Source organism: Falco punctatus (genome assembly GCF_963210335.1).
Source record: "Falco punctatus genome assembly, chromosome: 11".
NCBI lineage: Eukaryota > Metazoa > Chordata > Aves > Falconiformes > Falconidae > Falco > Falco punctatus.
Genome location: NC_137591.1, coordinates 17718553 through 17731524, shown reverse-complemented (window position 1 = coordinate 17731524; position 12972 = coordinate 17718553). Strand labels below are relative to the sequence as shown.

The 12972-nt window shown below is 38.1% G+C and overlaps 1 protein-coding gene across 16 annotated transcripts in view; it reads left to right on the top strand.

Annotated features, from left to right (window-relative positions):
- The window catches only part of LOC308071356 (uncharacterized protein), a 533731-nt gene that overhangs the window by 246811 nt on the left and 273948 nt on the right, over positions 1-12972 (top strand). Inside the window, exons 13-14 of one of the 16 annotated variants that reach the window (XM_080406668.1) lie at positions 8955-9057; positions 9897-9989. The exons of the other annotated variants lie outside the window; for them this stretch is intronic. Coding sequence (XP_080262794.1) covers positions 8955-9057; positions 9897-9989 — 196 coding nt within the window. The remainder of the gene's footprint in view (positions 1-8954; positions 9058-9896; positions 9990-12972) is intronic. 16 annotated transcript variants of the gene reach the window in all.

Genomic DNA, 12972 nt, shown 5'->3' with positions numbered 1-12972 from the left:
TCTCTGGAGTATAGCTCTGTGCTTGTTCATTTTCTCATATGAGATTTGGATGTGCTGTTGCAAAGCCTTGGTCTTCACTATGCTGATATGTTTTCCACAGTGATTATGACTAGGATCCTTAAATGATACTCTAATTACCATTATTCATAGTAATGGCTTATTAGTAATAATTACTAATAATCTTGATAATCCCCTAAGGAAAAATACTGTAGGTGAAAAGCCACAGATGGAGTCATTGTCACAAAAAAAAGACTTGTTCCTTGTGACCATCTTATAATAAAATAATTAATTTCCAGCTTTTTTCAAGGGTGGGGAAGGGATTTCTGGAGAGACGTCTCTCATACTGACCATCTCTGCCCACCTGAAAGGCCCCAAAAGTTAAGAGTAGAAGAATGAACAGGCCTCTGCCTGTGAATAGTTTAAGCAGCAATATAACTTATTTCCGTGAGCCTTCTGTCTCTCCTTCACTTTTCTTCATCTTAATTTTCATGGCCTTTTGTGTTTCCATAAGCCTGTAGAGTGTGTGTAGACAAAAAGTGTAGTTTTCGTAGCTTGGTAGACAACACGTTACCTGAAATTTTTCAGAAAACTTATTTCTCACAGGATATATTGCCAAATATGTATTGGTTTTGTATTCTTAAATTCACTTGTAAAAATGTGCACAAAGCTCTGGCTGTGTTTATCTACAGCTTTAAAAAAGTACCAAATAAAATGAACAGCATTCCATGATCTTTTAGTCTTCAAACCCAATAACAAAATCCTTATTCACTTATACAAGTGTGTCTCTGTCCAGTGGTTTGTCCCATGCACAGAATGTGCCTGCAGCTTTTGGCACCATGGAGGGCGGAGAAAGAAATGTTTCTCATTGGCTGGGAAGGCTCCGTGCAGATGAAATAACGTAATCCCAAACGGTGCGCTCAGATTTTTTCAATAAATGTTTTTCGTCACTACAGAGCTTTATATAACAGCAGTAAAGGCAAGAAAGGAAATTAGAAACACAGCTGAGACTGCATCTCATACTTCATAATGGCCTAAAATTCTTACTGTTTATTAAAACTAACACCCCTTGTCAGGGTGTTGATCAAAAATTCTCTGCAGTCTCTTTTCTTTGATCTTTTCATTTTACAAACCACTGATATTTGTTGCTATTTCTTTATTTAGTTTTATGTCTAAAACATTGAAACTCAGAACTGCTTTCCAATAATGCTGCATGATAGGGAGTAATCCTGAATTCATTGAGCCAGCAAACTCATCACTAAACAAATTTGCCCGCTCCCAAAGAAAGGAGAACTCTGGTGTAACAAACAGAAATGGTCAAAGTTGGCACCAGAAAGGATGCTTTCAAAAACCTGTCGTGTCTGTGGGCCTCATGCTTATACTACTGTCCAGTCAGAGTTCACCTTTTGTTTCAGCAGCTCCCTGGCTCCTGCACATGCAAACATTTGAATTTCCTGTTGGCTCAGAGGTGAGATTTATAACATTTATTAAAGTTGCTTTTCACTGTGAGTTTACTGGGCAGAAAGCCTAAGAAGGCCTTTTTTTTTTAAGGGGGTTTAATTGCTTGAATTTACCAGAGAGGTGAACATTATGCTTTCTTTGCAACACCACTATCCACTAAGATTGCCAGGTGTCGAATTTCCCTAGAGGTTCCCTATTTATTGAAGGAATTCATGAAATATCCATCTATCCAAAGCTGGGGCTCCTACCATCCCTTTCCCATTCATCGTCTTGATTTTGTTTCCTTCATGGCTGCCTTTGAATTTCTTGATTGATCCTGTTCATTATTGTCCCTTCCTCTCCTTAAGTGTCCTCCCTCATCTCTGCTTGAGCACCTCGGCCATTAAAAATGGGCCAGACTGGCCTCAAGAATGAATATGCCTGAAAGCCTTTTGCTGTGACGTGGCTGCTGGTGCAGAGAGACAGTGCAATGTTGGAAGTATAGCAGCACCTTTTAGCTGGGTGAAAAGAAAGATGAACAGAGGGCAGGAAAAGCAGAATAAGTGGAGGGAAGGGTGAAAAGCAAAGAGGTATTTCGCAATGTTTAAAATAAAAAAAATATAAATAGCCCTTTAAAACCATGAATGGACTTCTCAACAGATGGCAGCCCTACTGTCAAGCGAGCCCAAGGCGGGCAGACCATAATTGTTAGCAAGTGTATTGTTAAGGGAATTTACTAATTTACTGATGCAGCAGCCGCTTCAGTTGAAGAATAAATTGGAATATTTTGGTGCATTTCCTTTAAAAAGTCATCCACTTTTAAGTCTATGTATTAAAATGACAAAGTCTTAAATGGGGGTCTCCTTCGCTAAACAAAAGATATGCAAATTGCATTTCAAGATTTATATTATGATAAAAACTGGAACACAAAAGAGACATTATCTTGCAAAAATGTAAAAGTACATTGCTTCATGAGTCTATAATGATATAATGTGATGTTGATGTAGTTAAAGATGTCAGAAGGGAGACAATGACCTTAAAAGTTTAAGGCAGACACATTAATATTGATTGATTTTTAAGAGATTGAACAGCAAGAATATATCTATATATAGCCTGGATATTGGATTGTTTGAAAATTTGAGATGAGATACAGAACATTTCGGTCTTGTAATGCTTTAGACCTAATAGCAAGAACATGCGTTAAATGCAGCCATTTGTACTACAAGAAGCTGGATGACAATTTGCCTTGAATTTAGCAGACTGTAAACCTATTTCTCGTAAAAATCAGTGGTGTTTGACAAAGCTGGATGATCATTTCTGGCTTAACCACAAATGCAGGTCTGTCATATGAGATGTCACAAAAGTCCTAAGAGGGGGTAGGTGGGTGTGAGTTGGCTGGGGTTTTTTTGTTTGGTTTCACCCTGTTCTATACATACGTAGATCTATATGTAGTCTTACATGTGTACACACACACACACACACATGCAGACATTCCTATAACATATTGAGTGCTGTAAAACCTCAGCACCTTCTGGCTTTGAAGCAATTATATGTGACTGCGCATCTATCATGTCATTTTTTCTTCCTACTTTTCCCCAAGCTGGGAGAATGTGGTCAATAACGTTTCTTGTTTAAGAAAGTTTAGGCTCATCTTACATCTGTGTTTATGCCAGCAACATCATGAAGAAATATGCCTCGCATTGAGGTGGAAGCTGCTAAATATCGTAGTATTTTTTTATTCCCTTGGGGCAGTTCATTTTATCGTCTCAGGTTGATAAAAGTTTCATCTCCTTGACAAATGAGCCTTACTCTTAATGTAGAGACTCCCACTGGTCAGAGAAATCAAGATGTTGGGTGTGGTTGGCCTTTTAGACTTTTAGGGACCAGGCCACAGATGCCTGGGACACAGTGAATAAGAATTTAACTTGCAACAGTTTTCTGGCAGCAGAGAACAAGTCTAACCTCTATGAGATGCATAATCTTGATGAGAAGAGAACCTGCAGCATTGTACAGCCTGGAGGTTTTCATTCAGAATCAGACCTCATGAAACATGAGGCAGATAAACATAAGGTGTAGACCACATTTATAAGAAGGGTTTTTTTAATATCTCTTTCCAACAAATCATTAGTCTTTTGCTGCCTTCTCCCCACATATGAAGTGATAGAAAATAAATATCTGAAGGAAAGAGGACAGCTGGGAACCTGGAGTTGTGTAGACATTTTTGCATAACAAAGAATTCTTGTTTTCAAGAAGCAAAGACATGAAAAATTATCATGTGGCCACTTTGCCTCCAGATTCAATTTTTAAAATGTATAACCAGGAATAGAAAAAGATGGATACTTTTGGGGAGAACTATCAAACAGCAAGGTGTCTGGGTGTCATAGCTACATGCTGTAAACCTCTACTTATTTTCACTGATGGCAAAATCTGCTTTGACCATCCAGTATAGGAAAATAGCCCTAACAGCTTGTTTAGTAAACCAGAGAAAGCAGTGTCTCCAAAGGGCCTGGCCTGAGTGAGCATCCAGAATCCCAAGAAATCTGAAGGCACTCAGGCTTGATTTAATTATTTTTTACTACAAATCTCATTTCAGAGAATGATTAACAGGAGAAGAGACATAAATGGCAAAGTCTTGATCAAGGGAGCTGCTGTCAGGGTACCATCTAGATAAATTAGGAAAAGAATGCTCAGGTTTCTATGAAAGACAACTAATGACATTAAGTCAAAATGAAATAGAAAGGAGCAGCACTGCAAGATGAAAATTGTAAAAGACCAGCCTGCCCTGACAAAAAACGCTGAAAAATTTCCTGAACTGAAAAGTATTTGGAAGTGCTAAGGAATTACTTTCTCTGAGTGCCAGGCCTCGAAGTTACTCAGGACTGAAGATGACCCAGGGGCACCAAATTTGCTTTTTGGGACCTGTCAAGGCAAAGTAAAGGAATGTTCTGGAAGGATCTGAAACAGCTGTAAGTAGCAGCACTACAGGTATTCCACATCTTATGTGCTCACTCTACTCAATAGGGATCAGTGCCTTCACTTAAATCTGAAACAGTCCTATCCGGAGGCAAGCAGACAGTGGATAAAAGGAGAGCATGAAACCTATAGCCAGTAAATGTTTATGTAATTCAGAGAACCTGTTTACAAGAAAGCAGAAATGATAGGCTCATGAAAGGAGTGGTGGCCCTTGCTGAAATCATGGAGAAATTTTACAACTGAGCTGAATGTATAAAGAGGAATTTCTTAGAAGGTAAGATTTGTCTTTAGGTATACCAAAAAGGATTTTAAAGAAGTAAGTTAAAAAAAACCAAAAGACCTAAACAAAACACCCCTTCAGTGGTTAAAAGTGTACACCTGGAAATCTGGTGTTTAAGCCAAACCAAAATGCCATCTTTCTCAGGAGACCTTGAATTGTTGTTTAAGTATTGACTTAGTCTTCTAAGAAACACTAATATTCTTAACTGAAGGAGCAGATCTTCTGTTGGAAGGCTTCTGGCTTCAGGTGTAGATTATAATATAGAGTAACATTTACTGCAGCCAAGCACTTAATGTGATCGGTACTAAAACTGTATGAGATTACTTCTCTGTGATGTGCAAAGTGAATGCCAGGACGAAGCATTGTACCTGACTGCAGTACCATGAAGTTATGCTTCAACAGCGCTCCATTGTAATGTAGGATTTTGAAGGCAGGGAAGCAGTCTCTGGAGTGTTGCACATCAGCAAGAAATTATTTTTGAAAGTAGAAAATAAAGGAAGAGTTTGAACTGATGTGTAAAACAAATAAATGGGAGCAGCAAAACTTTCTGTATTAGTATTACACCCAGCCATGTAATAACTAAATGAAGCATGTATTTAAAATTTGGTGAGAAGCTTTTGTACATTTTAGTTCTGTTTGGCTCAGCGGGTGTGCTGCACTTTAGACTTCAGTCTCCAGAGCTGTCAATCCAACAACTTTCACAAGCACTATATTCACTTAAAAGCTGAAAAAGAAAAATAGAAGGGGATGATGTTAATAGCACTTAGCACTTGTATAGTTTTTTCCTTCCTGAAAGTGCAGTGTGAACATGAGGTAATTAAGAAGTACTTTGTCTTGGAGATGCAGATGTGTATCTAAACAACCTTTAAGCAAAGAGAACACAGACATGTAAGACCAAACTCTGCCCAATTGCACATTTTCAAGGTTAAATATTGCAAAGGGGCATTTATGGAATCATTTCTGCCTGTAGTGGGTCAGTAAGTTCAGCTTGTGGAAACCTACACAGTGTATTTCTGCATGCAGAGCTCCTTCTTCATTGTGTGAGGAGCTTGCTGTAATAATTTTGGGGTTTATTTGATGAAGTGCCTGCTACAGGAAGCCACTGGCAAGTTGTATGAGGTGTGTTCTTTGAGTAGAGTCAAAATAGGTAGTTGGCTTGCACAGGTGCACCAGTTACTCAAACTGCCAACAGCTTCTGTTGCAATTCTGCTGTGCCTGCTTCTCTCCATCAGCTCCAGCATCTACCCACCTTATATTAGGTATTCTGAATATGGTACACAGAGTCTTGTACTCTTGGACAGATAGATATTAATCTAATCTGCTTGCTTAGAAAGTTCAAAGTCTTACAAGGAGAGAAAGGAGTTCAGAGAAGAGAGATTCAATTGGCATGAGAAGTGAAATCCTTTTGAGGAGGAGAGGGGACAGACTAAGGATAAAACTACAAGTGTCAGACTTTACATTTCTCTAGAAATGAGGAAGAAAAGTGTTGGCAGCTATGGTTTGTTTTCAGTGTGCTTTTTTTTTTTTTCCCCCCTTTGTTAAAATAAAAGTTCAGTGGTGTTTGCAAAGCTGGAAGTAGAGTCATGAGTCAATTTGGTAATTAAAGAGTTCTTCCAAGCCCTGGAACTATCAAGGGCAATCAGTGCAGATCAGCCAGGTTGCAGAGCATAGTCTACTGGGGGAATTGGCTGTTTCATTCTTCTTTTCATTCTTAGGCCATTGTGACTTTAGGATGGCAAATCTGTCAATTTTGCAATTTCCTCCAGTAATAGAGTTTTGGCAGAAGCTGCTTGTGCTGTATTGTACTCATGCACAGTTAGGTAACCAGTGCATGCTCCATTTAAGAGAGGCACAGAAAGCTTCTCAAAGTTACTGTGTTATAGTCTGTGTCTCTGTGCTGAGCTCAGCTGCTGAGGGCAGAGGAGGTGTGAAAAGGCTTGTTAATAAAAGTCTGTTTAGATTTCATTACTGTGAGCAGCCAAATCAAGACAATGCAGACCTTGCCAACCCTCTGAGAATTTCAGTCCTCTCTGGAAATATTTTCTTTCCTGTACTGGATACCTTTCCCAGTTGAATCTTTATGCAATGCAAGCAGAGCTTTCCTCTGCCACCTTTGAAGAACAGAGGGGATGGAGCAGGAAAGAGGAAAGAAGGAGCAGGGGCTGTGCCCTATTTCTCCTGCTTGCACACACTGAAGAACAAGCATGCAGCTCAGCATTCCAGTTTTCCATCTTTTGTTTTTAATATTAGAAAGAGGAGCACCTTTGTGTTGCAGGACGACTAAAGGTGCCTGGTGTGGAGGATGGACTAGATGTGGCAATCTGGCAGACTGTTGTTGCAGAAATGGTGAAAGAATTGGGAAAGGGCATAACTAACTGATTGGACCATGGGACAGGCAATTATTGGTTGGTTATGTTCCACTCATAGATGGAGTTTGGGGAAGTTATCTCTTATCCCGCCCTAGCATGGCTTTTGTATTGTGCCAAAAGCATCTTATTGACTAGATCTAGAGAAGTCTCCTACCAAGGCTAAGTGGAAGAGAGCATGCAGAGAACCACAAAGAACTTACAAAAATATTCATATATTCTCCAGAGTGGCTCAGGCCTCTGAGCAGTGAAACAAAACCAAGCGTTTTGAAATAAATCTGTAGCTATGGAGGTATCTTTGGCTGCATAACCAGCCCTAGTCTTTAACCAGTTTGAGGACTTCAGTGAGGTTTCTCAGATCACTATGAAAGGAAAATCCTAACCTGTGGCAGACTTGGCATGTGGTGTGGACAGGCCTTTTTTTCCCCCGAAGATTAAACCTCTCCACTTTAATCACTGATTTCTTTTGTTGTGGTCTCTTTAATGTTCTGCAAGTTTCACTTAAATATTTATTAAAGTTTTTTAATGCTTAAGTCTTGATGAAAGCAGATATAGGTCTCCTAACCATAAATGCAGCTCTTCCTTTCTGTATCAGCATAAACAATCACCTGAATATATATATACACACACACAGACGTCAAAGCCAGGTAATAATAAATTACATGGAATGGTTGCTGGGAAGCTGGGTCAATCCTGATCGCCATATATTCCACTGTGTTACACTTTCATTACAAATTCAAAGTAAATTACAAAGGTTAGGAAAATCTTATTTCATTTGTTTTTTTCACTTCTCCACTTGTATTTTCTAAATAAGTCTCTAATTTTACATGATTAATGACTTAATTGAAAGGAAAATACTTAAGAGAAGAACCCGTTTTAAATAGCACATTGCCATACACACGTTTTGCATCATTACTGAGTGATAACATAATACAGTTAATGAGTACCTTTCTTCCTAGTATAACTCCTTTGTCATCAGGAGTAGAATTTAGTCCTTTTCATTTTGTTTTATGTCATGGCTTTTGGTATTACATTTGATACTTGCAATACCTAGCCCCATCAGGAGATCCAGAAGGTTAATAGTCCATTTATTCCGTCACTGCAGTCTTTACTGTAGAGTTATTTAACAAAAACATTTTGTTGTGTGTTTAGTGGTGTAGTCGTTGAAGTCAATATGACTTTCACAGTTGATTTCAGTCAGAAGAGGACTGTGTTGACTGTGACTCTGTTGCTCCAGTAAAAGATGAACACTGTGCCTTTTGAAGTAATGTATCACACCTATATTTTTAAGAGGTCGCTTCTAAAAAATGCTCTGAAAAAGGAGACGAAGAGAGATATGCCTGTTAGTGCAAAACTTACTTCCTGAATTCTGTTTCTGCTTGCAAGAGAAAAATGCAGAATGTAAGGCGTGTGCTGTATATTATATTTATTCAAACTGTCTTCTGATACATTGCCTTTCTGATGCTACATAGTGTTCTCCTGCACTATTTCCCAGCACAGTGGCTAATGTCCTGCTCTGAAAATTATCCATTAAAATTTTATCAATTTTGTGTTTTGGTGAGACAGTATGAGGAAATGCCATTGGAAAATTAGATTCCTCTTTGACATCAGGCGCCCAGTCAGCAATCCAATCCCATGTGTTTCTACTGAGACATTAGGATTTGATATAATTTTGGGCAGAAAACATTTTAAAATGAAACAATTGAATTTTCTAGATGGTCTTGGGGACCACTTAGCTTAAGAGAATACACTTCCAAATCAAAAGCCTTTCAATCATTCTAAATATTATTTGGATTATATTTGCTTTATGTGTATAGCAGTTTGAATTTGTATCGAATGTTTGACTGGCTTGTGCTCACATAGATGATGTATGAAATTATTCTTTCATATTTTTCTAGTGTTTGCATTGCAAGTGACATCTGGCTGACAGGAATTTGGAGAAATGGGATACAAAGTGAATGCTGCAGTTGCCACAGTATCTTATTTATCAAAAGGCTTAAGGTTGGTCTGCCTTTGTTTAACATGTGAAACTCATGGCAATGAAAAAGAAACAGCACTATTTTCTTTTTAACTGAGCTGCTTAGAAAATGAAGATAGATGAAGAAAATCTGTTAATGGTATTCTGTATTCTGTTTATTGAATAAATTTATGTAGACAATTATGCATACTGGCTGAAAGTTCTCAACTTGTTTGGAGGCTTTTTTTTTGCTATTATACCTTTAACTTTTGGTTAACGTTATATAATTCATATACACTGTATCAGAGAGATAGGGAAGTCTAGGATAAGCAACTATAGATGATCGGCACAGTTCTTTTTAAACTTTATGTTCAGCCACACAAGCCTAAGAGTGGGTTTAATTCCAATTGCATTAAACTCTGAAATGTACCTGTTGAAATACTGTCTTCAACCAAACCATTACCCTAATATTTTTCATTAAGCTCTTGATGTGTCTCTTTTCTAATGGTAAATTGTATCTTGATCGAATATAATACAGGTTTTAAATTATAATAATATTTTACAATTCAAGATGTAGTATGAAAATGTATTATTTCCTTTAGAAGTAGGACTTCAGCCTTTAAAATGACATTTTCAAAGTGTATGCTGTTTGGGGGGAAGCTCTGCCGTAGTGTTACAGAACAGTGACAAGACTGATACAGTGAAGTGTCCAGCTTCTGGTCATGCCCTGGCAGGGGAAACGAATTGGCTGTGTTATTCTGACTAGAAAGGTCTCTTGGACACTTTTTGTCACTGTCTTGATATCATTCACCGTTACCAGTTAAGACTGTGGACTCTGTGTGAAGAAGAGCAACTCCTACAGAACTCCCCCATTATTTCTTAGCTACCCTGGGAAGGGAAGAATTGGAGGCTGTTACCTGTGTGGATGTGGAGTTCAGAAGAGAAAAGCAAGAGGAGGTTGTATGGAGATGGTGAGGTGGGTAGAACAGACTGGGAGGGGAAAAGTCTGCCCAAGAGAGACAGAGATGTCAGACTAAGCAATCCAAAAATAATTGCATCTGTACTGCTGCCAAGTGATTTTCTGATCTATGAAGTTATCAAGCTGAGAGCACTCAGCATCTTCCAGGACTTGGACCCTTCCTTTTAAACAAACAGAAAATCCAGCTTTGTGGTCCGATTCACAGGAAGAAAGAACTAAGTGATTTTTCATTAGGTCTGCAATTGCAAGGTCTAGTTGGGAAACTTAGCCCAAAAAAAATCCCAAAACCCAAACAAAATAAAGTGAGGCAAGAAAGACAGAAAACACTTCAAAATTGTTCAGAGGAAAACTGAGTTCCCCTAAGCGAACCTCAAGAGTAACCTATCTATTTACTGATGATATAAGGAATTAGCCTGTCCTCCTTTTAGACATGGCAGTGTGATTACCCTCTGTTCTGCTTTTCTCTCCAATTTTGCAAACATCTCCAGTCAATAAAGAGACTTATTCATTGCCATACTTGCCTTTCCTAGCAGTCATGAACGTTCATTTTTATTATAGGGAAAAAAAGCCTCTCTTCTGGGTTTTTTTTGTTGGGGTTTTTTTTTTTTGGTGGTGTTTTGTTGTTGTTGTTTTTTTGTCAGACAATTGAACAAAGAATACTGAGGCATTGATCACTTCAGCAAAGAGTATCAAATTAGAGCATTCAGAGCAATAGATATTCTGAGCATAGCAATGACAGAAACAGAAATGATCAGAAAAGCAAAAGAGATGATAATACTGGAGCAGTCTGCCATTGAGGCTGGTTTCCTAAGCATTGCATAGTTCTTTTCAACACTTCTTTAACCATGCAGAATGCTATATATGATTCATTGGAATATGCTTTGCACTTTTAGATGAAGGTCACAAAGTATTTATCTTGTGTTGGCTTAGTATGTTGCGGCAAAGAACTTGTCTTGCAGGAAACACTAGGTTAACTTGGCGCTTTAAAAAAACCCCAACTACAGTAGGTGCTTTTGGAGCCTTTCTGAGTAGGTCCTATTCACGCTGCTGCAATTCCCGTGTGATCTGATGGTTTGTTAAAGATAATTAACATAGTCCGCTTACCTGTTTTCTGTGTGCTCGTTTACTATTTTGAACATGACGTCTTTTCTTGTGTTTCTCTAAAGCTTGAGAATCTGATGTTTGTCATTCCTAAAACATACTTCTTTGTCCTTCTTCAATGAATGTCTCCAAACTCTCCTTGTCTCTTTCAGTTGAGGTGGACCAGTCCCCATGTCTCAATTTTAACCAACATGTCTTTTCTTACTAACAGAATGATTCATATACAAAGATATACAAGATATCTTGAACTTCTTTTAAACAAGTCTTCTAGTGCTACTGCCTCCTGTTGAGCTAAAATCACAGGAGTCCTCGGTTTATTTTTTCACTTCCATTCAGCTGTGTGGTGTTATGCTACATAGTAGTTCTGTCTCTTGCTTTGTGATATATGAAACAATGCTGTTATAGCTTCTTAACCAATGTTATTTATGCTCTGTAATAATGTAAATTGCACTTGTATTTGTCTACATCTCTGTCTACCTAGCCACATACTCAGATTTTATCTGCTTTTCGTTAAGATTGCCAGACTTTCTGTATGCCAACACAAACAAAAAGCAAGAAACCAAGTGGTTAAGTCGTTCAAGACCCCATTTACACTACCCTGATTGGCTCTTTTTCTGAATCTCAACTACCTCACTTCCAGCACCCACAGTCTGCACATATCAACTTCATCCTGATTACATTAGTTTTCTTCTGTTTACTATTCAAGGCAATATTTCTTTGGCTTGCTGCATGATTTTACACTTTTTATCTTGAGTATTTGCACCCCAAACTAAGACCTCATCATTAATTAAAAAAAAAGTCTGTAAATCATGGTTATTTGCTATATTACGGGTTCTAAAACAGAAGGAAAACTACCTAGCTGTAGAACTGATGGCAGTAAGGCTGAAGATACATCATCTGTGTTCTCTGTATTGAGATACTTTGGTAGAAAGCTTTGGGATACTGATAGATGAGATTTTAAAAGCTACTGAGGGGCTGAAAAGTCTAGCAGGCTATTTCCAATATTTTTAATCCTTTTATTTCATACTTCTATTTTTTGATCATTAGAAATCTGTTCCTAAACTGGGACATGATCTTTTCCATTGTACTTACTGTTTTCTGGCTGGTTTAGTCTTTCAGACCTGTACTTTACCTTTTTTAGCATTATGATGGTAACTATACTGCTAGTCTAATTAGCCAGTGTCTTAGATAAGAATTCGGTTTTTCTTTATGAACTTAATATGGTCGTTTATGCTTGGTGCAATTTCTATCAAAGCGATGGATCATCTTTTTAAGAGCCGAGGGTCTGGGAAACACTTCATTGCATTCTTTAATATTGTGCTTTTTGTGTTGAGTAGTGAGGCTATGCTACTTCTTAATCGTTCGCTTTTACAGTCTGTTTCACAGAACAAGGGTAGGTCAGACTTCCTCTGCTGCTCTTTTGAACCTTCATCAGCCTGTGGGGAAAGTCAGATAGGTCAGAGGTCTGATCCTTTTGAAAGTCAGATCTTGGCACCTTCTTCTGTGTGGGTGAAGATGAAAGTGAATGGATGACACTCAATATAAACAATCATTCCTTTGCAAGAGAAGACTAGTGGCACCTGCATGTACAGATATTCTACAGGAACAGAGTTACCTAGATGATGTTAACATCAGCTGAAGTACTTGCAAGTGAATTTTGAGGCATTTTTAAGGTTCAGGGTGTGTGTGTGTGTGTGTGTATATGAGACAGACAAAAAGTATTCACTTCTTATTTAAAGATGAAGGCTAGTATTAGCTGTGATAGCTGGATGAACCCTGAGACATTTCAGTACAATAGCAGACACTGAATATATTACTTTAAAAAAAAAAAAAAAAGTTTCGTTGGCAAAAGGAAGCAGGAAGGGGGGAAAAAGCATAT